The following is a 25,199-nucleotide window of genomic DNA, read 5'->3' as shown; positions in this document are numbered from 1 at the left end:
AATCAGAAAACCCAGCTGGGAATGGAGCTCATACCTATTCAGAATCCCAGTGCTTTGGGAGGCCAAGGTGGGAGATCACTTGAGCCCAGGAGTTCCTAATCAGTCTGGGCAACATGCCAGACCTCGTCTCTACAAAAAATAAACAAAAATTAGCCAGCTGCACCAGGCACTGTGGCCTGTAATCCCAGCACTTTGGGAGGCCACTGGGGTGGGCGGGGAGCAGATCACCTGAGGTCAGGAGTTCGAGACTGGCCTGACCAACATGGAGAAATCAAAAATACAAAATTAGCTGGGTGTGGTGGCGCATGCCTGTAGTCCCAGCTACTGGGGAGGCTGAGGCAGGAGACTCGCTTGAACCCAGGAGGTGGAGGTTGCGGTGAGCTGAGATCATGCCATGACTCTTGTTGCTCTCCTGGGCAACAAGAGCAAATTTCTGTCTCAAAAAAAAAAAAAAAAAAATTAGCCAGGTGCAGTGGTGCATGCCTGAAGCACTGGGGAGGCCGCTACCCAGGAAGCTGACGTGGGAGGACCTGAGCAGATCCTGAGAAGTTCAAGGCTGCAGTGAGCTATGACTGCACCGCTGCACTCCCAACTGGGCGACTATGCAAGAGCTTCCACCAAGAAAAGAACAATGGCAGGGCGTGGTGGCTCATGCCTGTAGTTCTAGCCCTTTGCGAGGCCAAGGTGGGAGGACTGCTTGAACTCAGGAGTTCAAGTCCAGCCTTAGCAATACAGTGAAACTGTGTCTATTAAAAAAAAAAAAATTAGCCAGGTGTGGTGGTGCATACCTGTAGTCCTAGCTACTCAGGAGGCTGAGGTAGGAGGCAGAGGTTGCAGTGAGCTGAGATTGCACCACAGCACTCTGGCCTGGGCAAAGGAGTGAGATGCTGTCTCCAAAAAAACGAAACAAAAAGAACCAAACTCCAGGGCAGCCAAAAACTTGCTCTTCGGGAGGATCCCTGTATCTTTACAGGCATCTTGAAGATGCAGCACGGTACCTTCCTTCCAACTTGCTAAAGTCTTCAAGTTCGAGATGAGGTAGGAACCCTATGCCTAAAAGGGCCCTCACTGCTCTGCTGAGGGGGAAAGCCGGGGTGGGGTTGGTGGTCTTGTCACCTCTCAACCACTAAGGCGCATCTGCTGGGCCCAGGACTCAAGACTACAGGCCACCGCGGCAAGATGCCTTTCAGCAGATCACTGTGTATCCCACTGCCCAAGGTTCAAATCCCAGCGTGGTTACTTTCTCAGGGCGAGACCCTGGAGGAACCACAGCCTGGCCAGCCCTCCCTCTCCTCTGCCTTAGATAGGGAAGAGGGCATTTGTGGCAATGACACCGGGCCCATGGGAAGCACCCGCACATGCTCCTCACCCGCCTGCTACACACGCAGCTGGGACATCCCATTTCCTACCTAAGAGCTGCTGCCCGTCTCCCTCCAGGTGGATGGACCTCACGGGCAGCTCATGCCTGGTGGTGTCCAGGGCTGTGGCGAACGTCCTGTATTGCTCCCTGAAGCGTTTGGCCACAGCCTCAAAGGGGCTGAGCATCTGGACCTGTAAGCAGAAGGGAAGAGGGATGTAGAGGGAGATCCTGGAGTCCCATCCCCAGAAGTTTAACAGCTTGTGCACGGTTAAGATACGCGCGCGGTGGCTCACGCCTGTAATCCCAGCACTTTGGGAGGCCGAGGTGGGCGGATTACCTGAGATCAGAAGTTCGAGACCTGCCTGGCCATCATAGTGAAACCCCACCTCTACTAAAAATAGAGAAAATTAGCTGGGCGTGGTGGCAGGCACCTGTCCCAGCTACTCAGGAGGCCGAGGCAGAAAAATCACTTGAAGCCAGGAGGCAGAGGTTACAGTGTGCTGAGAATACGCCATTGCACTCCAGCCTGGGCAACAAGAGCAAAACTACGTCTCAGAAAAAAAAAAAGGTACAGCGCTGTTCTTCACGACCCCCTAGGGATCAGAGCTCAGGAAGTTTCCTAGGGTGAGGTGAGCTCTCCCCAAGAGAGCCAAGCAGATGGTAAGGTGGCCCAGACCCCTCACTGGGAATGTGTGTCTGCCTTCCAGTGGTTCCAGACTTCAGAGCACTGCTCCTAAACGCCTGCTTTCACAAGGCCATCCCCACCCCAAACACGCTGTCTGGGTCTTCATGGGGGTTTTAAATGATATAGGGTTGACCCTCGGGCAATGCGGGAGTTTGGGGTACCAAACCCTGTTCATTCAAAAATCTGTATATAACTTTTGACTCTCCCCAAATTTACTGATAGCCACTGTTGAATGAAACCTTACTGATAACATTCAAAAATCATGTTAATAGACTAGCATCTACACACACACACACACAGACACACACACACACACACACACACACACACACACAGAGACACTTTTTTGAGATAGAGTTTTGCTCTGTCTCCCAGGCTGGAGTGCAGCGTCGCCATCTCAGCTCACTGCAATCTCCGCCTCTCGGGTTTCAGCAACTCTCATGCCTCAGTCTCCCTGAGCAACCGGGGTTACAGGCCTGCACCACCAAGCCCAGCTAATTTTTAAATTAAAAAAATTTTTTTTTTTGAGATGGAGTTTCGCTCTTGTTACCCAAGCTGGAGTGCAATGGTGCAATCTCAGCTCACTGCAACCTCCGCCTCCTGGGTTCAGGCAATTCTCCTGCCTCAGCCTCCTGAGTAGCTGGGATTACAGGCACGTGCCACCATGCCCAGCTGATTTTTTGTATTTTAGTAGAGACGGGGTTTCACCATGTTGACCAGGATGGTCTCGATCTCTTGACCTCATGATCCACCCGCCTCGGCCTCCCAAAGTGCTGGGATTACAGGCCTGAGCCACCGTGCCTGGCCCAAATAAAAATTTTTAGTAGAGACAGGGTTTCACCATGTTGGCCAGGCTGGTCTCAAACTCCTGCCAAAGTCTTCAAGTTAGAGATTAGGTGGGAACCCTATGCCTGAAGTGATCCGCCTGCCTCAGTCTCCCAAAGTGCTGTGATTACAAGCGTGAGCCACTGCAAATACATATTTTTTGTAGACAGGGTCTCAGTGTGTTGCCAGGCTAGAGTGCTGTAGAGTGATCACAGCTCACTATAGCCTCCACACCTCCCAGGCTCAAGCAAACCTCTTGCCTCAGCTTCCCGAGTAGCTGGGACTATAGGCGTGTAACATCACATTTGGCTAATTTTTAATTTTTATAGAGACTGGCCAGGCATGGTGACTCATGCCTATAATCCTAGACTTTGGGAGGCTGAGGCAGGTGGATCACTGAGGTCAGGAGCTGGAGACCAGCCTGGCCAACATGGCAAAACCCTGTCTGTACTAAAAACAGAAAATTTAGTGGTGTGTGCCTCTACTCTCAGCTACTCAGGAAACTCAGGTATGAGAATTGCTTGAACCTGGGAGGTGGAGGTTGTAGTGAGCTGAGATTGTGCCACTGCACTACAGTCTGTGTGACAGAGGAAGACGCCACCCAAAAAAAAAAAACTTTTTGTAGAGACCGAGTGTCACTATGTTTTTTGCGCGTGTGACAAATAGGTATGCATTCATGACACGCCTAACTTTTTCTCAATTTTTTCAGTATTTCTAGCCTATGAGATTCATCTGTGAGTTTTTTCAAATTGTCAAAAATCTCCAAGACTTTTTCCAAATATTTACTGAAAAAAATCTGCATTTAAATGGAACCTCACAGTTCAAATTCATGTTGTTTAAGGATCAACTGGGTTTGTCTCTTTTTCTTCCGTTTTGAGCTCCCTAAGGTCACCGACCCAGTAGTCAGCCCAGGGTCTAGCTGCAGGGGTGCTCATGTGAAAATCATGGACGTTAGGGGTTGAGCTGGGTCTCCCCAAATTCCTATCTGACATTCCAACTCGCAGTACTTGTGATGCACCCTTATTTGAAAACATGGATTTTATGAGGGTCATCAAGTTAACACAAGGTGATGGGGGGGTTGTGCGGGGGGTGCTGATCCAACATGACTGGTGTCCTGGGGGGAAACAGGGACCCAGACACACACAATGGGAAGGACATGTGGACATACACAAAGGAGACGACCGTTCACAGGCCAAAGACTGGGCCAGGACAGATTCTCCCTCACGGCCTTCAAACAGAGCCAACCACCAACACCTCAATCTTAGACTTTCAGCTTCCTGAACCACGAGAGAATGAATTCCAGTTGTTTTGCACACCCAGGTTGTGGGACTCTGTTCCAACAACCACAGGAAACTCACCCCCTGGGCAGGGGGCCCGCCCCTGCCAATCAGCCCTTTCTGGGTTCCAGGGCTTCACTCCTGTCCTTCTCCTACATGGACACCTCTGTCCCAGAGTTGACCACATAGCACTAGGACTGATGTGCTTCCCACCAGCACCCTGACCCTGCAGGGCAGGCCCAGAGCATGTCATCCTGTCGCTGCTCGTAACCATCAGGCCGTCAGGAAGTCTCTGCACAAGTGTGTAGAAGGTGCGCACTTCCCTTATGGGTTCACGCTTTACTTTGTAACCTCATCCTCTAAGTGTCATAGACCCAACACCAGGTCCAGAGAAACTGTGGTATTAAAAGCCCAACACAGAGTTAGAAGCCAGTGCACAATGATACCCTAGCACAAATGCTACCCGAAAACAGTGGAGATGGGACGGATCCGCTGGGAACACTAACTGGTCACGGTGTCACTTACAACTGACCTGGGCATCCAGGACATCTGCCAGCTCTCGCTTCCTCTGAGAGAGGAGAAGCCTGCGTTTCAGCTCATGGGCCTTTTTCTGTAGCTTCTCCTTCTCCTTACACATTATTAATAAATTCTTTTCTGCCCTTCTTTCAAACTCGGCAAGATTGTTCTCCATCTGTTGAATGTGAAAGAAAAGCTCAAGCAGGTGGGGGATCCCTCCCCATGGTGAATGGAGCCCGCCCTTCCATCCGTGGCATATGTGAACAAAGAACTGTTTTCACCTTTACAGTCAGTAGCGTCAGCAGTAGTGTCTGAGACTCCATCATTTCCATTGCTTCAGATAAATCCTTAAGAAAAGAAAAAGACCCTCTCAATTCCTGATGAAGTGGCATAAATCCAGCTCTTTCCTCTGCAGGGGCAGAACTCTGGCTTGTGTGGATTTTCTGTATTCAGTTTGATATCTGGTAGTTCTCTAGTGTAGTGGGCCTGCTGCTTCTATTTTCTTTTATTTGGTTTTCTCCAGCTCTCTGAGATGGAAGAGGGAGGTCCATGACCTTCCTTCCCCAGCACCTGGCAGGTAGAGAAACAGTGACAGCTGGGCAGTCGAGGGCCAGCTGAAGATACCCACCAATTTGGTGCTGCACCAGGACCAGAATGCAGTCTCCCTACTTGCTGGTCCCCCACCCACCAGTCTTGTCCTCACCCCAGTAAGACCACAGCCTAGCTGTCCTCCCATCAAGGGACAGGACCTGGCCTTGTGCCTTTCCTAGTACAGCATGGGCAAAGAGAAGTCCCCTGTCTCATTTTTTACACGATCCTATACTGGTATCTACTATTGAGTATGTACTCAAGGAAATGTAAACTCTACAAATGATCCAAGAACATTTGTGGTCTTGATTTTTGTCCTAAAGGGATGGGCGTCTTGTCTGTTCTTGGAGCCATGGGCACTCAGGTGGCACCTGGTTCAGAGTCAGATCTACATCAGATCAATACAACCTGTCTGTGGCTGCCCTTTCGTTTCAGACACTTACTGGGCTCTTTTTCCGAGGGGCAGAAAACGATGTTGACTCAGGTTTCTTTGGTATTGTTTTTGCTAACTGTGGCGTCTTTCTGATGATGCTTTTGTCTAAGATAAAGCACAGCATTTTTAATGGTTGAGTAGTGCATACAGACAGTCCCTGGTTGCCATTTTTTAAAATAATGGGTTTATTTGGATGTAACCCCATCGTAAATTGAGAACTATAGGGAATTATAATGGTACAGCTTAAAGTTACTCCACTTTGCAAGGGACAAAAGGCAAGTTTAATTCCCTTTACCAAGGTATTCAGTGTATTTCTGATGTCACGCACACACACATATATATACATATATATGTTTTTTTGTTTTTTTTTTTTTGAGACGGAGTTTCACTCTTGTTACCCAGGCTGGAGTGCAATGGCGCGATCTCGGCTCACCGCAACCTCCGCCTCCTGGGTTCAGGCAATTCTCCTGCCTCAGCCTCCTGAGTAGCTGGGATTACAGGCATGCGCCACCATGCCCAGCTAATTTTTTGTGTGTGTATTTTTAGTAGAGACAGGGTTTCACCATGTTGACCAGGATGGTCTCGACCTCTTGACCTCGTGATCCACCCGCCCCGGCCTCCCAAAGTGCTGGGATTACAGGCTTGAGCCACCACGCCCGGCTTCATATATATGTATTTTTTTGAGACAGAGTTTTGCTCTGTCGCCGAGGCTGGAGTGCAGCGGTGTAATTTCAGCCCACTGCAACCTCTGCCTCCCGGGTTCAAGTAATTCTTTGCCTCAGCCTCCCAAGAAGCTGGGGTTACAGGCGCTTGCTGCCACACCCAGCTAATTTTTGTGTTTTTAGTACAGACGTGCTTTCACCATGTTGGCCAGGCTGGTCTTGAACTCCTGACCTCAAAATCCACCTGCCTTGGCCTCCCAAAGCACTGGGATTATAGGCGTGAGCCACCATGCCCAGCCTGTACAATGTTTCCAACTTATGATGGGTTTGTTGGATGTCACCCCATCATAGGCCAAGGAGTAATTGTACTTTGGAGGCCCACTGAAACCTACTGCAACCCCCAGTGAGTGACGGAAGGGGTGAAAACAATGATTTACCATTAATGGCAGACAGATCCAGGTCAGGTGGGGCTGTACCATGCCCTTCCAGCAACGTGGACTGCAGGTCCCCCTTTGCAACCCCACTGCTATCTGCTGTTAAGAAAAGAATACCCAAAAGTCAGCACAGTCAAGAGACATTCTCCATTTAAGCCAGGAAACACAGGCCGTGTTTTTGAACAATACAATTGCTTCTAAAAACCCAATTTTGTCCTAGGTGGAAAGGCTAAAAGAAAAAAAAAAAAACCAAAACCTGTGGAAATTCCCAGCCATCAACTTGAATCTATTTTTAAAGTACCACTAGAAGAGAGAGACATTCTGTATAACCCAAGAGATGCAAACAGGCCAGTTTACAAGATGCTAAGAGTAGGATATGATGTCATACTCCTAGTCTACCCTCTACTCTTTTCCCATCTTCTTTTTTGCTTTTTGAGACGAAGTTTCCTTCTTGTCACCCAGGCTGGAGTGCAATGGAGCAATCGGCTCACTTCAACCTCTGCCTCCTGGGTTCAAGCGATTCCCCTGCCTGAGCTTCCCAAGTCACTGGGATTACAGGTGCCTGCCATCAACACCTGGCTAATTTTTGTATTATTATTATTATTATTTTGAGACGGAGTCTCACTGTTGCCAGGCTGGAGGGCAGTGGCGTGATCTCGGCTCACTGCAACCTCCGCCTTCCGGGTTCAAGAGATCGCCCGTTTCAGCCTCCCAAGTAGCTGGAACTCAGCCTCCCAAGTAGCCACCACACCTGGCTACTTTTTACATTTTTAGTAGAGATGGCGTTTCACCATTTTGGCCAGGATGGTCTTAATCTCTTGACCTCGTTATCCGCCCGCCTCAGCCTCCCAGTGTGCTGGGATTACAGGCATGAGCCAACGTGCCCAGCTTGCTATTAATTACTTTGCCCTGGAATATTTTATTGTCAGCATGTATAGCATTTGCATTAAGAAAATTAATTTACTTTTTTTTTTTTTTTTAATCTTTGGTCTCTGAATATCAGTAAGAAAATTACATTTCTACAAAACCATACAATGGAACTCAAAAAAGCAGTCCTTTGAAATCATTATGGTGTGGTTTAAATTAAGGTTTCTGGCCAGGCGCAGTGGCTCACATCTGTAGCACTTGAGGAGACCAAGGTGTGTGGATCACAAGGTCAGGAGTTCAAGACCAGCCTGGCCAATATGGTGAAACCCAGTCTCTACTAAAAATTATCCGGGCATGGTGGTGGGCACCTGTAGTCCCAGTTACTTGGGAGACTGAGGCAGGAGAATCACTTGAACCTGGGAGGCAGAGATTGCAGTGAGTCAAGATCACGCCACTGCACTCCAGCCTGAGCGACAGAGCGAGACTCTTAAAAAAAAATAAATTAAGGTTTCTTAGCCATGGCACTGCGAGTATGTGGGTGTGTGGGGCTGGATCCTTCCTTGCTGTGGCGGCGTCCTGTGCGTTGCAGGATGCTGAGTGGCCTCCCTGGCCTCCACCCGCCAGAGGCCAGCAGAACCCCTTCCCCCAGACGGGACAACCAAACACATCTCCAGACACTGCCAAAGTGTCCCCTGGGGGTCGGGATCACCCTTGAGTGAGAACTAGTTTGATGGTGTGGCAGGCCCGGTTTCTGGTCCCCTGGTCACACCAGCATTCCCAGGTTCATGCATGGCCTTCGACCCAATTAGATGGGGAAGACTAGCAGGCTGGCTCTACTGTGAGCTTCTCAGCCACGCCTGGGGAGGGCGCAGCAGGAACTCTAACGTCTACAGCAGGAGTGGCAAACTGTAGCTCACAGGCCAAATCCAGCCCGCTTCCTCTGCTTGTAAATAGTTTTACTGGCACACAGCTATACCCGTTCCTCTATGTCTGGTCTGGGGTTGTTTTTTATATTACAAACAGCACAGTTGAGTCTTTGTTGAGACAGAGTCTCGCTCTGTTGCCCAGGCTGGAACGCAGTGGCTTGATCTCGGCTCACTGCAACCTCCGTCTCCCAGGTTCAAGTGATTCGTCTGCCTCAGACGAATTCTAAATTGCTGGGATTACAGGCATGCGTCAACCATGCCCACATGGTTTATGTACTCCTAGTAGAGATGGAGTTTTGCCATGTTGGCCAGGTTGGTCTGGAACTCCCGACCTCAGGATGAAGCCGTCACAGCCTCTCTAACAGTCCTGCTCTCAGAGCACCAGTGGGAAAACCGTCATGTAGACAAGAAACTGATGTCACCAAGGAGTACCATAATGGCAATATGGCTTTTCTCTGGGGCCACACGGGGAAGAAATGACCTCCTCTTTTCTTGCCGTCCCCGCTCACCTCCCCACATCCCCCCAATCTATTCATACGCTCCAACTCTTTGCTCACTGCTTCTGATCTTTCCCAGAAAAGAAAGAGGGAAATTGAACTCAGCACCCACGGAGACAAAATTTACTGCGGTGTTCATCACTGCCTGAGGCCCAGGGCTGTTTCGCACCTTTGCTTTTGTGGAGCAGGCTGGATTTCCTTCCACCTTCAGACGTCTTCCCTCGGGTCTGTGACCCATCTCCTGCAGGAGCCTGTTATGGGAACACACGACACTGAGAGGACAAGATATGCCCCCTTCACAAGAAGGGGCCCTGACGTGGTCTGCACCGTGTTTTCTAACTGCTCTTCCTGAGAGGCAGGGGAGAGATTTAAAGAGGTTTGAAATTTTATCTCATAGATACAGGAATAACACATTTTGTCAAAGTGGAGACGCTCACTTGCACAGAACATAGGAGACTACCAAAATGTTTGCTGGTAACTATCTGACATGGTAGATTAAAGGTGACTGACTCTTTCTAGACACATTGCAGTATTTACTAGTTTTCTAGAGAGAACATATAACTCTGGTCATCAGGAAAAACAAAGTTTTTATACAGACATTGTCAAACAATTTTTAAAAAGAAAAACATGGAACACTGTCCTTATAATACCCCAAAACAAAATGAAAACCTTATAAAGAGCAAGGGCCAGGTGCAGCGGTTCCTCCCTGTGGTCCCAGCTACTTGGGAGGCTGAGTTGGGAGGACTGCTCGAGCCCGGGGGTTCAAGGCTGCAGTAAGCCACGATCGCACCACCGCACCTCAGCCTGGGAGACAGAGCAAGATCAGAGCAAGGCTATGCTGAGGCACAGACGCCACGCCCATTCAGTATGGCAGCGGAGGGCCTCGGATAAGAAATAAAAGCCAAACAAGTCGGAAAGGAAAACTCTGTTCTTGCAGATGTTAATTTTTCATGTAGAAAATCCCTGAACATCTTCAATACTGCTATTAACATTAAAATATAAGTTAACAGGAGTTTTCTTTCAATTTTGTGTGTGAACTTGACTGGCTATCGGCTGTCCCAGAATGAACATTTTTTGGGTGTGTCTGTGAGGGCGTTTCATATTTATTTACTTTGAGATGGAGTCTTGCTCTGTCTCCAGGCTGGAGGGTAGTGGCACAATCTCGGCTCACTGCGACCTCCGCCTCCTTGGTTCAAGCGATTCTCCTGCCTCGGCCTCCTGAGTAAATGGGACTACAGGTGCATGCCACCATGCCCAGCTAATTTTTGTATTTTTAGTCAAGACAGGGTTTCACCATGTTGGCCAGGATGGTCTCGATTTCTCAACCTCGTGATCAACCTACCTTGGCCTCCCAAAGTGCTTGGATTACAGGTGGGAGCCACTGAGCCACTGCGCCCAGCCCCAGCCGAGGATGTTTACTAAAGAGATCAGCATTTGAATGGATGGATGTGTATCGGCACCATGCAATTCCTTGAGGGCCTGAATACAACAAAATGGTGGAAGCAGGAGAAATTCACCCCTTTTGCTTCCTGTTTGCCTGGCTGAGCTGAGACATCTTACCCCATCTCCTCCTGCCCTCAAACTGGGATTTATGCCTTTGACTCCCCTAGTCTCAAGCCTCCAGACAAACGCTGAACTAAACCACCAACCTTCCTTGCTCTCTGGTTTGCAGACGGTGGATCCTGGGATTTCTCATCCTCCATAATCACATGAGCCAATTCCTCATAAATAAACCTCATTTTATATATTCATATCCTTTTATAAGATCCTCTTATTGGTTCTGTTACTCTGGAGAACTCTAACACAGCAAAGGTGCAGGACACAGGGTCAATATTTAAAAATTCACATTTCTAGCAATGAAGTCGCAATGAACAAGTTTGGAAGATTGAAATTAAAAGAGAGTACCATGTACAACAGCACTAAACACCAAATGCTTAGGTAAGATCTATACTCTGGAAGCTACAGGAAATGCTGGAAAAAATCCAGGAAGATCTAAATAAATGGGGAAGTATACCATGTTCATGGATTGACAGACTTGATGTTATTAAGAAGGCATTCTCCCTGATTTATGGATTCAATGTACACAAGATCAAGCAGGTATTTTGCTAGAAAAATGACAATTCTAAAATCTCTATGGAAAGCCAAAAGAACTAGAAGGGACTAAACAGTTTTGGAAAAGCATAGCAGGAGGCCTCACATTACCCGATTTGAAGATTTTGTACAAAGCTACAGTAACCTCAGCAGCGTGGAACTGGCGTAAGAATGCACACATGGAACAATGGAAAAGAACAGAGCCCAGACATGACACACATGTATATGGTCAACTGGTATTTGACAGAGGTGATGAGACAATACAACAGGAGAAAGGAAAATCATTTCAGTAAATGGGATTTCAACAACTGAACACCCTGCATGAGAAAATGAACTTTGATTTAAACATCACATCACATCATACACAAAACCTAACTCACAGACTTAAAACTAAAACCTAAACTACAAAACTCCTACAGGGAAAACTGGAAAAAATCTGTGATCTTGGATTAGGTGGAGGTATCTTGGATAAGATTCCAAAAGCACAATCCACAAATGCAGAAAGTGATCAACTGGGCTTCATCAAAACCGACAACTTCTGCCTTTTAAATTAAAACACTTACCAGCATGAAAAGACAAGCCAGACTGGAAGAAAGCATTTGCAAAGAACCACAAAGAGCTGGTATCCAGAATACAGAAAGCACCCTCAAAACTCAGTAGTAAGAAAACAAATAACCCAATTTAAAACTGGGCAAACGATCCTAACAGACACATCAGCAAAGATACAGAAATGGCAAATAAGCACCTGAAAAGATGTCTGATATCATTGGCTATTATGAAAATGCAAATGAAAACCACAATGAGATACCATTTCACACCCACAAGACTGGCCAGAATGTGAAAGTAACAACTTGCACTGTCATCTATGCGCCTAGTGGGAACATAAAAATGGTGCAGCTACTGTGGAAAACAGGTAGTTTCTGGTTACCATTATACATAGATAGCTAAGTTTTCATCTACGACTCATGGCTTGGAACTCCAATAAGTCCTTGTTACAGTAAGCAGGATCTCTCCGACCTCCTCCCACACTCCTTTTACCTGTCAGAGAGGGTTCCTGCCTCACACCCCAAAGAAAAAAATGCTATAGAGGCCAAGAAGAACCTAAACAGACAGGTCTTGCTGGGTTTGGAGCATACCCTTTTTGACCAATCACATTTCCACAGGGTTGTCCACACTTCAATCACACCTGAGTCATGAAGATTCCATAAAAACCCAAAAGGACAGAGCTTGGAGAGATGTCAGACAGCTGAACACATGGAGATTCCTGGAGGGTAGTATGCCCGAACAGGCCATGGAAGCTCTGTGCCCCTTCCCCCATATCTCACCCTATGCATCTCTTATCCTTAATTTGTTTTGTTTTGTTTTTGAGACTGAGTCTCACACTGTCGCTCAGGCTGGAGTGCAATGGCGCAATTCTTGGCTCACCACAACCTCTGTCTCCCAGGTTCAAGCGATTCTCCTGCCTCAGCCTCCCAAGCAGCTGGGATTATAGGCATGTGCCACCATATCCAGCTAATTTTGTATTTTTAGTAGAGACAGGGTTTCTCCATGTTGGTCAGGCTAGTCTGGAACTCCCGATCTCAGGTAATCTGCCCACCTCAGCCTCCCAAAGTGCTGGGATTACAGGCATGAGCCACCACGCCCGGCCTGTTTTGTTTTGAAGAGACAGGATCTTGCTGTTACGCAGGATGGAGGGCAGTGGTGTGATCACAGCTCACTGCAGACTCAACCTCCTGGGCTCAACCGATCTTCCTGCCTCAGCCTCCCAAGTAGCTGGGATTATAAGCACCCACCACTATACCCAGCTATTTTTATTTATTTATTTTTTAATAGAGATAAGAGTCTTGCTATGTTGTCCAGGCTGTTCCAAACTCTGAGTCTCAAGCAAACCTCCCACCTTGACCTTCCAAAAGTGCTGGGATTACAGGCCTGGGCTATCATGCCCAGCCATTTGACCAGTGGGAAAAAAACAAAGACTTTTTTTTTAGAGATAGGGTCTCACTGTGTTGCCCATGCTAGCCTGGAACTCCAGGCCTCACACGATCCTCCCATCTCAACCTCTCAAACATTTCAGGCATGAATCCCAGCTGAGCCACACTCTGCTCCATCTGTATCCTTTGTAATATCCTTTACAATAAACTGGTAAACCTAAGTGTTTCCTCAAGTTCTGTGAGTCACTCCTGCAAATTAAATGAACCCAAAGAGGGCGTTATGGGAAGCCCCACTTGAACTTGAACTTGGTTGGTAAGACGTTCTAGAGGCAGAAGGGGCAGTCTTGAGGACTGAGCCCTCACCCTATGGGATCTGATGCTATTTCCAAGTACAGAGTCTCAGAATTGAATTGGAAGACACCCAGCTGGTGTCTGCTGCTTGCTGGTGGGGAAATCCTCCCTCACAACGGTCACAGAAGTCCTATGTTGATTGTGGTTGAGTGGGAGACCAGGAAACACAGTTTGAGTTTTTCTACGAGCCGGCAATCCTCCTCTTGGGAGAAATAAAAACAAGTCTACACAGAAAAACACCCAAGAATGTTTAGGGAGACTTTATTTGTGATCACCACGACAGGAAACCAACTGACTGCCTGTCAATCAGTGAACAGATGAACACACTGCAGTCCATCCACTTGATGGAATATTATTCAGCCATAAGGAACCAGGCTGGGCATGGCAGTTCCCGCCTGTAATCCTAGCATTTTGGGAGGCAGAGGCAGGTGGATCACTTGATGCCATGAGTTTGAGACCAGCCTGGCCAACATGGTGAAACCCTCATCTCTACTAAAAACACAAAAATTAGGCCAGGTGCAGTGGCTCATGCCTGTAATCCTAGCACTTTGGGAGGCTGAGGCGGGCAGATCACTTGAGGTCAGGAGTTTCGAGACCAGCTTAGCCAATACAGTGAAACCCCATTTCTACTAAAAATACAAAAATTAGCCAGGCATGGTGGCAGGTGCCTGTAGTCCTAGCTACTAGGGAGGCTGAGGCAGGAGAACTGCTTGAACCCAGGAGGCGGAGGTGTCGGTGAGCCAAGATTGCACCACTACACTCTAGCTTGGGCAAAAGAGCAAGACTCCGTCTCAAAAAATAAAATAAAAATAAAAATAAAAATATACAAAAATTAGGCCAGGCGCAGTGGCTCAAGCCTGTAATCCCAGCACTTTGGGAGGCCGAGGCGGGTGGATCCCGAGGTCAAGAGATCGAGACCATCCTGGTCAACATGGTGAAACCCCGTCTCTACTAAAAATACAAAAAATTAGCTGGGCATGGTGGCGTGTGCCTGTAGTCCCAGCTACTCAGGAGGCTGAGGCAGAAGAATTTCCTGAACCCAAGAGGCGGAGGTTGCGGTGAGTGGAGATCGTGCCATTGCACTCTAGCCAGGGTAACAAGAGCGAAACTCCGTCTCAAAAAAAAAAAAATACAAAAATTAGCCAGATGTGGTGGCAGGCACCTGCAGTCCCAGCTACTTGGGAGGCTGAGGCAGGAGAATCGCTTGAACCAGAAGCAGAGGTTGCAGCGAGCCAAGATTGCACCACTGCACTCCAGCCTAGGTAACAGACTCCATCTCAAAAAAAAAAAAAAAAAAAAAGCAAAAACAAACAAAAAAGGAGGAACCACTTACAGATTACCTTGAAAGGCACTCTGCTAAGTGTTAGGAGCCACAGACTAGGACTACAAACTGTGACGCCACAGATACGACCTTCTAGAAAAGGCAAAACTGCAGATTCAGAAAGCTGATCTGTGGTTGCCTGGGAGTGGAAGATGGGCTTGTCCTATCAGAGGAAATGGGGATTTAGGGATGACCCATTCTGTAGTTTGATGGTAGAGGCTGTTCCATGACCGTCTACATCTGTCAAAACAGGCAGGACCCTATGCTGAGAAGGGGGATACTGACTCCATGTAAATGACACCTTAATTTTAGAGATGGGGGAACAAACAGTAAAGATGGAAAGGGCTAAAACGTTACAGAACACAGACACATGGGGGCGCTGTCACCAAGTCTTCACAACAATGTGAAAATTAGGACTGTGGAAGACAGTGACCCTTTGTTGAAAACTACTCCAAGAAGGGTATCCGTTTGTGCAAAGGTATTCTCTTCTCAAGCCAAATCTTAAGTCACAGGGTCAAGCACCCACCAGCCACCGAGCCCAGAGTGGAAGACAGGCAGTGGGAATTTGACTCCATTTTATCATAAACCAAGATTTGGAAAGCAGAGGGAGGAATCCAACCTTGACTCACTGAAAGAAAATATACAATTGTATCATCTACTGATTGTTCCCAGGAACCCTCACACAAAGCACGTTCTCACGTGGTTAAATATCTTTCATGCCATTACTTTCAATGGTTTCATGATATTTCACGGTGTGCCTACATGATAGTTCACTAAACTCTTCCTCTAGTTCGGGGTGATTGAAGTATGTCATTTTCCCACAGTTTTTCTCTAAAAACCCATAGCTGATTTTTAAATTTTATTTTTTTGACACAGGAGACGGGTCTTGCCCTGTTGCCCAGGCTGGAGTGCAGTGGCATGATCTCGGCTCACTGCAAACTCCACCTCCCAGGTTCAAGTGATTCCCTGGCTCAGCCTCCCAAGTAGCTGGGATTACAGGCACTCACAACCACGCCCGGCTCATTTTTGTATTTTTGGTAGAGACGATGTTTCACCATATTGGCCACGTTGGTCTCAAACTTCTGACCTCAGGTGATCCGCCTGCCTAAGTAGCTTTATTTTGTGAGATGGAGTGTTGCCCAGGCTGTAGTGCAGTGTCGCAATCTCGGCTCACTGCAACCTCTGCTTCCCAAGTTCAAGCAGTTCTCCTGCCTCAGCCTTCCGAGTAGCTGGGATTACAGGCACACACCACCATGCCCAGCCGATTTTTGTATTTTTAGTGGAGACGGGGTTTCACCAGGTTAGTCAGGCTGTCTTGAACTCCTGACCTCGTGTTCCACCCACCTTGGCCTCCCAAAGACTGGGATTACAGAAGTGAGCCACCGCTCCCGGCAAGTAGCTGTTTTTTTTAAAATACCAGCCAGACACCAAGAACTGTGCGCTGGGCACTGGATAACACAGCTTCAGAATCCAGAAAGTGAATTAACTGGGTTGAAAGGCAAGAACAGGCTGGGCACAAGGGCTCACGCCTGTAATCCCAACACTTTGGGAAGCCAAGGCGGGAGGATCGCTTGAGCTCAGGAGCTCAAGACCAGGCTACCCAGCCTGGTAACTTAGGGAGACCCAGTCTCTACAAAAACTTTTAGAAATTAGCTGGTGTGGCAGCACACGCCCTTGGTGCCGCTACTCAGGAAGACAGCTTGAGCCTGGGAGGCTGAGGCTGCCGTGAGCTGTGATCATGCCACTCCATTCTGGCCTGGGTGAGAGAGAGAGAGACGCTGTCTCAAAACCAACAACAGAACAAGGTAAGAACGGCATTATGCTTCAGTGGAGATCACAGCTTTGTAAAACAGATGCGTATAGCCATGAGCCGCCAATGAGAGACTCACAACTGGTGGCATGAGGGGCTGATGATCTCAAAAGCACCTGGGTGAAGACCCCAAAACGCTTCCTTCAGGACGGGGTTGTGAGCACCTCCCATGAGGAGTTTCCGAATTCCAGTTACTCAGAGCCATGCTCAGGACGGCTGCACACAGAAGCCGGGCGCTGCCTTACCTTTTGGGCTGTCTTCTTCTCATACTGAAGGTATCGGGACTCCACCACTCTTCCACCTGTGGGGATACAAAGGACTCAAGACTCCACACACCAGACCCCACGCCCCAGAGAGCCAATGCCGGGGCCCTCCCCACTCAGTGACCGAACAGGGGGAGTCATCACTCATCCTGCTCCCCCTGACCACATCCTTCGCCGGCCTCGAGCATGCATGGGACACCTACTGTATGCAAGTCCCAGGGCAGGTGTGGAGTCCCAGACTTCCTGAGGAGCTAAGATCAAGGAACATGTCCCAAGGTCAAAGCCGCAAGTGTACTCAGGCAAGGGGGAGGGAAAGAAGAAAGAACTTTTGCTGCCGGCCTCCAGGTGGCTTACGCTTTCCTCCCAGCTCGGTACCCTCACGGTGACCCCAACAGCTCCTTCCCCCTCTGCATGCGTCTAGGACTCACTCCTGGGACCCCCTGCCCTGAGATACACCCAGCACCCAGGCCCTCTTCAGACAGAGCCAAATCCCTGGTGACAGCCTGACCCCAGATCCCCTTCCAGGGCTACTCCTAGGTGGGTGACTGTGGATGGAACAAATGCCACCTGTCACCCCAGCTTCTGGGGGTATGGGTCTGGACTGGATCCAGTTGGTCGCGTTCTCTTCCCTAGCCCTCTCCTGCACCCTCCCTCAAACCTGTTCCTCCTACCTCCTCCACCTGGCCGCACCCTCAGTCTCAGCCGGAGACCCCAGGAACCCTCCCATCACCACCTCCAGCCACCTCCAGTCCTAAGGGCTACATCCCCTGGTCCCATGAATGGACCTCTGTGCTCCCAGATAAACTGCCCTCCATTCTGGGCGCTAAAGCCCAGCCCTCACTTCGAAAAGAAAACACCCGCAACTCCCACCTACCTGCCTGAGTCCCCACGGCTCCTCTCTCCACCAGACCCTGCAGGTCATTCTTCCCCCAACTGCACCCTCTGCCTCCCCGCACTTCTCCCACCCCCTGGGCAGCAAACACTGCAGAGTTCTTTATCACCAGCTCCTCTCCCTCTCCTTGCTTATTCCCTTGAATCCCTCCCCCAGCAATCCAGCTTGCAGACACACCGCCACACCAGAACTTAACACCTTTGGACAAGACCACCGCGACGTCCCTTGCTCCTGAGCCCACCAGCCCATTCTCAGTCTGGTCATCTGAGCCACCTGCAGCTCTAGGCACTATCATGGCTTGCTCCCTCCTGCGTGAAACCTTCCATCGGTGCCCAGCTGGCCCTCGGGGCTGAGGCAGCCTGGCCTGCTGGGTCCCTGGGCTCAGGAAGCCTGAGTGCCTCCGGGAACCTTCGGGGCCCTGTGCCACCAGCAACTTGCCTCTTGTCACCCTGTCACCCCTCACTTGCCCTATTCAGCCGATCTCCTCCGGGGACCCCCTTGCTGTGCCTCCCCCCGCAGGCACCTCCCTGTCTCAAGGCCGTGCTCAGCTCAGACCCCAGCATGCCTGCCCCGCCTGCCATTCTGTCACAGAATCTGTCATCATCTCGCACACCCCGCAGCCTCCTGACGGTTCTCACGCACTGTCCGCCTCCTCCCTAGAGCCCCCAGGGGCCCAGGATTTTTGTCTCCTTCACTTGCTGCTAACGTTCCGCCACCTGGCATGGGGTAGGCACCCAGGACTAGGTCAAATGAATATTCTGCAGCATATCGGTGCCATAGAGCTCAGAGACTTGCCTTTCTACTGAAGAGACCAGGGAGAGTGACCTGCTCAATGTCACACAGCTTGAGAGTTCAGCCAAGTGAGACTGTGACTGTGCCCATATCTGTGCCAGCTGATTCTTCTGCTGGGGATTGGGGGTGCAGCTGCTACCCTGAGAGGAAAGAAAGTTCCCTCACACTGAACAAGGATCCTGCAGTCAGCCAAAGGGCTGGGCTGTCAATCTGGGTGGCCCCAGCGTGGGTGCAGGTGGCTCCGCGGCAGATGAGGACAATTGGGGGGCCGCTCTCACGGTGCAGGTACGTAAGGACTGAGGCAGGACCAGGCAGGGTCCCAGGGACAGAACCAAGCCACACAAAGAGTCTGCCCCCAGATGGTGATCCAACAGCCGAGGTAAAGGACACCCCTAGCTCCCAGCAGAGAGACCGTCCTGCCCGGGTCTTTCTAACTCCATCAGCAAACAGTTTTTCTCAACAAGGAGGATCTAAGGCTTGGGCTGCCTTGGACGGTGGGGGAAGAAAAGCACTTTCAAGTTTCCAGGAAACTGGAATACAACTGTTTGTTTTTACAGGCTCATGCCTGTAATTCCAGAACTCTGGGAGGCTGAGTGGACACCGATCACTTGAGGTCAAGAGTTTGAGACCAGCCTGGCCAACATGGTGCAACCCCGTCTCTACTAAAAATACAAAACTGAGCCAGAGTGGTGGCGCACTCCTGTAGTCCCAGCTATTCGGGAGGCAGAGGCAGAGAATGGCTCTAACCCAGGAGGCCGAGGCTGCTGCAAGCAGAGATGGCGCCACTGCACTCCTGCCTGGATGACAGAGCGAAATTCTATCTCGAAGAAAAATAAATACATAAACAAAAAAATAAATAAAATAAACAGGATAAATTTTCCACAGAAGCAATGTTATAAAGGAGAATAAAATTCTTGTCCAAAACCAAGGTAGCTCATAAATATGACACATGTCACATGCGAGATTAACATGCAATGTTTAGAACTTGAGAATAGCCGGGCACGGTGGCTCACGCCTGTAACCCCAGCACTTTGGGAGGCCAAGGTGGGCAGATCACCTGAGATTAGGAGTTCGAAACCAGCCTGACCAACATGGTGAAGCCTTGTCTCTAGTAAAAATACAAAATTAGCCAGGCGTGGTGGCGGGCACCTATAATCCCACTATTTGGGAGGCTGAGGCAGGAGAATCACTTGGGAGGCAGAGGTTGCAGTGAGATCGTGCTATTGCACTCCAGCCTGGGCAACAAGAGTGAAGCTTTGTCCCCCCCAGTAAAATGAACTTGGGAATAAGTGGTCAGGAAATCAAAAGAACTCACACAGCAGTGCTGTGACATACAAACTCAGCCTCACTTGGAACTAAAACCCCGCCCTAAGCTCTACTGAATTGAGCCCTGCGACACTGCACACGCCGCGAAAATACTGCACTGTATCAGTCTTGGCCTCCAACGATGGACTCTAGAATCTACCATGTAAGCTGACCACTTCCTTTTTCTGTTTTGAGACAGAGTCTCACTCTGTCACCCAGGCTGGAGTGCAATGGTGCGATCTCGGCTCATATGAGAGTCGATGACAGGGGTGGCTGTTAACATTGACCCCAGGCCAGGAGCAGTGACTCATGCCTGTAATCCCAGCACTTTGGGAGGCCAAGGTGGGTGGGTCACTTGAGGTCAGGAGTTTGAGCCCAAACTGGCCAACATGGAGAAACCCTGTCTTTACTAAAAATACAAAAATTAGCCAGGTATGTTGGTGGGCACCTGTAATCCCAGCTACTCAGGAGGCTGAGGACGGAGAATTGCTTGAACCCAGGAGGCAGAGGTTGCAGTGAGCCAACATTGCGCCACTGCATTCCAGCCTAGGTGACAGAGTAAAACTCAAAACTCTCTCTCTCAAAAAAAACAGTGACCCCAGACCAACAGGTGGAAATCAGACATACAGGTACCCCTCGTGAGACTGACACACTCACGCAGTGGGAATTGAGAGTTTGATTTCAGGACGGGAGTGGTGGCTCACACTTGTAATCCCAAGACTTTGGGAGGCAGAGGCAAGAGGATCACTTGAGGTCAGGAGTTTGAGACCTGCCTGGGCAACATAGCAAGACCCTTTCTCATAAAAAAAAAAAAAAAAAGTAGAGTATGATTTTAGATAATGATCTCCACAGTCTCCACACCCATGCTTCTAGGGGACACGTCCCAGATATAGCCCATTACCCCCATGTCCGCAAGGGAAACCACTGCTCAAAATGACCACCACCATTCCTGACACATCGCTCACCATAGAGCTGGGACGGCCAGATCCGGCACCCCCAGAGGCGTGACTACAAGGAAGTAAAGCCATAGGCCCCCTTTTCTGGCCTGTTTTTTGTTCCTCCGAAAGCACCTCATGAAAGAAGAAAACCATGTTCCTTAAAGAGACCCTGATATTGCTCACCTTGAACTCTTTTCTCCTTCTTCTTGGCGCTGCCAGGATGGGTGGGGCCAGTCGCAGGCTTCCTGCAAGAGGAGAGAGACAGGTCTTGTTCATCTCACTGCCCAAGCAGCACAGGAACGCCAGCAAGGTGGCTCTGCTAGTTGAAGCTCAGACAGCCCAGTCCCAGGGCTGCCCGAGGACAATCTCAGTGAGGCTGGGCCACCTCAACAGGACGAGGGACACAAGGAGCAGCCAGCCCCGGTCACCTGGGTGACAGGGCATAGGTGAACGCCCGAACTGAGAAGGGAGGAGGGAAACGAGAGCTCCGTGGAAGAGAATGCAGCAGATCTCAAACGAGCCCCGTGTTCATTCATTCACCAGTCATTGATGCGCCTACTGTATACCAGCAGGGACACTGTAGTGAACAAAACACGGAGCTCTTTCCCAGAAAGGGAAGATCAGCATCTTGACAGGCAGGTCTGAGAGTGGTCCCAGCAGGTAAAGGGATGGGGGGGACAGGTTTGACAAAGCACAGTAAGCTCAGACACGCGACAGAGGACATCCTAAGACGAGGGTTCAACAAGGGCCTGGGTACTGGGGCGGGAGGGATTGATGGAAGTACAGGAATTGCTCAGACCTGTGGTTTAGTTCCAGAAGATAAACGAGGACAGGACAGTTGGAGAGGATACAGAGCTAGGCCAGTCTGGTAGAGGCTGAATTCTGAGACTTACAGACAGTGACATTTGAATTCCCTACAGTTTTCACATGTCACAAAAAATTCTTGACATTTTCTTTAAACAACCATTTAAAAACATACAAGCCAAAAGCACAGTGGCTCACACCTGTAATCCCAAGACCTTGGGATGCCGGGGCAGGCAGATCACTAGAGGTCAGGCAATCGAGACCGGCCCTGGCCAACATGGCAAAACCCTGTCTCTACTAAAAATATAAAAAATCAGCTCGGCATGGTGGTGCGTACCTGTAATCCCAGCTACTCAGGAGGCTGAGGCAGGAGAATTGCCTGAACCCAGGAGGCGGAGGTTGCGGTGAGCCGAGATCGCGCCACTGCACTCCAGCCTGGGTAACAAAAGCGAAACTCCGTCTCAAAAAAAAAGCCAATATTAGACGGGTGTGGTGGCATGTGCCTGTAATTCCAGCTATTTGGGGGGACTGAGAGAATCACCTGAACCCAGGAGGTGGAGGCTGCATTGAGCTGAGATCATACCACTGCACTCCAGCTTGGGTGATCGAGTGAGACTGTCTCTCAAAAAAAAAGGGGAAAAAAGTATAAGCTGTTCTTAGCTACGAACCATACAAAAAAGGGGGGTACTCCGGCTTCACCTGCAGCCTGAAGATAGTCCAGCCCCGCCATGGACAACAGGAGAATGGGGAGGGGTTAGATACAGGAGATGACAGTACCAATGGTGTTTCATACACACCATCAGCAGCTGGTAGGAAGACAGGCCACAAAGTTCTAGAAGGACAAGGACTAGTCTGCCATTGCTCCTCACTTGGGCTGCAAAATACCAGCTCATATTCGATATCAGTGTGCTCACAGGATCTCTTTTTCATGAGCGCGTGGAGAAGGAGTGTGAGCAAGTGAGCTGTCTGGTGTCTCTTCCTGGTTTTAAACATTATTCTATTTTACTGACACAAGATCTTGCTCTGTCACCCAGACTGAAGGCAGTAGCCCGATCTCAGCTCACTGCAACCTCCGTCTCCTGAGCTCCAATAATCTTCCGGAGTAGTTGGGACTACAGGTGCACATCACCACGCCTGCCTGATTTTTTTTTATGCTTTTAGTAGAGACAGGATTTCACCATGTTTTCCAGGCTGGTCTCGAACTCCTGGGCTCAAGCAACCCACTCACTTCGGCCTCCCAAAGTGCTGGGATTACAAAGCATGAGCCACTGTGCCGTGTTTAGAGAACGTAATTTTATTTCCCATACTTCTGGAGGTCAAAAAGTCTGAGATCAAGATGCTGGCAAGGTAGGTTTCACGCTCTGGGATTGCAGGCGGCCACCATTTCCCTGTGTGCTCACAGGAGTCTGGTGTCTCTTCCTATAAGGACCCCTAACCCTGTCGGATCTGAAGACACTACTGATAGCCACACAGCGGGTGCTATCAGCAGAGTTAAGGGGAGGCCAGGGGTGCTGCTCAACACCCTACAATGAAACGGACAGGACGGCCCTCATCCCAGAGAAGGATCCAGCCCCAGAAGTCAATAGTGCCAAGGTGAAGGGATGACTGGAGTACAGGATGGAAGGCAGAGAATACAGATGGTGCTGCGAACGCCTGTCCAAAAATAAGAGAGCCTGAATGTTATTCAGCCCTAACAAGGAAGAATGAAGTCTGGATAGATTCCAATAAAGATGAACCCTGGGTGGGGTGTGGTGGCTCACACCTGTAATCCCAGCACTTTGGGAGGCTGAGGCAGGCAGATCGTAAGGTCAGGAGTTCAAGACCAGCCTGGCCAATATGGAGAAACCCCATCTCTACTAAAAATACAAAAATTAGCCAGGCGTGGTGGTGTGCACCTGTAGTCCCAGCTACTTGGGAGGCTGAGGCAGGAGAATGGCTAGAAACTGGGAGACGGAAGTTGAAGCGAGCTGAGATCGCGCCACTGCAATCCAGCCTGAGCGACACAGCGAGACTCTGTCTCAAAAAAAAAAAAAAAAAAAAAAAAAGATGAACCTCAGAAACACTGTGCTGAGAGTAGCCAGATACAAAAGAGCACAAAGTACAGGATCCAATTCCATGAAATGTCCAGAACAGGGCAATCCACAGAGACAGAAAGTGGATAGGTGGCTGAGAGGTAGTGGGGCAGAGGGAATGGGGAATGGCTAATGGGAACAGGTTTCCTTCAGAAGTGATTAAAAAAAAAATCTTCTGAAACCAGAATAAAAGCAATGGTTTCACACATTAAGAATGTACAAAAGTCGCCGGGCGCGGTGGCTCAAGCCTGTAATCCCAGCACTTTGGGAGGCCGAGGCGGGTGGATCACGAGGTCGAGAGATTGAGACCATCGTGGTCAACACGGTGAAACCCCGTCTCTACTAAAAATACAAAAAACTAGCTGGGCGTGGTGGCGCGTGCCTGTAATCCCAGCTACTTAGGAGGCTGAGGCAGGAGAATTGCCTGAGCCCAGGAGGCGGAGGTTGCGGTGAGCCGAGATCTCGCCATTGCACTCCAGCCTGGGTAACAAGAGCGAAACTCCGTCTCAAAAAAAAAAAAAGAATGTACAAAAGTCACTGAATTGTACACTTGAAAAGCACTAACTTCATGCTATGTGAATTTCACCTCAATTTAAAAATAGAATGAATGGGCCAGGCACAGTAGCTCACACCTGTAATCCCAGCACTTTGGGAGGCCAAGACAGGTGGATCACCAGAGGCCAGGAGTTGGAGACCAGCCTGGCTAACATGGTGAAACCCTGTCTCTACTAAAAATACAAAAATGATCTGGGCATGGTGGTGGGCGCCTGTAATCCCAGCTACTTTCGAGGCTGAGGGAGGAGAACTGCCTGAACTCGGGAGGTGGAGGTTGCAGTGAGCCTGGGGAAGGACGAACGGCACTCCAGCCTGGGTGACAGAGTCAGACTCCATCTCAAAAATAAAAATATAAATGGAATGAATCAAGCTAGATATAATAGGAAAGAAGGGACCCTGAGATAGGAATCGCTGACTCACCAGCTGTGGGGGTGCAGGAGAAGGAGAGTCCGGGATGACTCAGGGTTTCAGCCTGAGCTAGTGGGAAGAAGAGGGAGCCAGGAACAGACACCAGCAAAATAGTGGAGGGACAGGGCCTAGGCCAGGGCACTGTAACTCTTGCCCCCATCACCAAGGGTAATTCCACTGGTTCCTGCAGCCACTTCCCCTGAAGCAGGCTCCCAGGACCCCAAAGTGAGACCCAGGCAAAGCTGGGGACACTTCCAGGCCACCGTGGCAACTTAGCAAATGTTTACCAAGGTGCAAGCAGCTGTGCCCCCTCACAGGCTCCTCCTAACCTGCCAGCTTCCTAACTGTTCATATCTGCTTTCTCCTCGCGGCAAAACAGACGCACAGGTCTTACATAGGCCACCCCGGGGCAGTCTCAAGAGCCACAAAGAGACAGAGCACAGATTCCCTCTGGGGTCTGAGCCAGGGCTCTGGCCTCAAACCGAACGGGCTCCTGGGTGAACCTGCTGCGACCTGAGGGGAGTTCCTACACCTGTGCGAGCCTCAGGTACTTCACCTGTACCTGGGAGGTGCTGTCAATTTATTGGTTATGGCAA

General features: G+C 49.6%; 1 protein-coding gene across 2 annotated transcripts in view; it reads right to left on the bottom strand.

The window, feature by feature from the left end:
* Positions 1-25,199, bottom strand: part of HAUS8 (HAUS augmin like complex subunit 8) — a 30,789-nt gene that overhangs the window by 4,663 nt on the left and 927 nt on the right. The window contains exons 2-9 of one of the 2 annotated variants that reach the window (XM_003942258.4): positions 20,948-21,009; positions 16,820-16,875; positions 9,240-9,321; positions 6,784-6,879; positions 5,695-5,789; positions 4,945-5,010; positions 4,680-4,838; positions 1,410-1,551 (exon numbers count right to left, since the gene is read on the bottom strand). In XM_003942258.4, the coding sequence (XP_003942307.1) occupies positions 1,410-1,551; positions 4,680-4,838; positions 4,945-5,010; positions 5,695-5,789; positions 6,784-6,879; positions 9,240-9,321; positions 16,820-16,875; positions 20,948-21,009 (758 nt within the window). The remainder of the gene's footprint in view (positions 1-1,409; positions 1,552-4,679; positions 4,839-4,944; positions 5,011-5,694; positions 5,790-6,783; positions 6,880-9,239; positions 9,322-16,819; positions 16,876-20,947; positions 21,010-25,199) is intronic. The other variant, XM_010330132.3, reaches the window with a different exon arrangement.

This window comes from Saimiri boliviensis, chromosome 14 (assembly GCF_048565385.1).
Source record: "Saimiri boliviensis isolate mSaiBol1 chromosome 14, mSaiBol1.pri, whole genome shotgun sequence".
In the NCBI taxonomy this organism is placed as follows: Eukaryota; Metazoa; Chordata; class Mammalia; order Primates; family Cebidae; genus Saimiri; species Saimiri boliviensis.
Note: the sequence above shows the minus strand (reverse complement) of the source record. Positions and strands in the feature narration are given on the sequence as shown.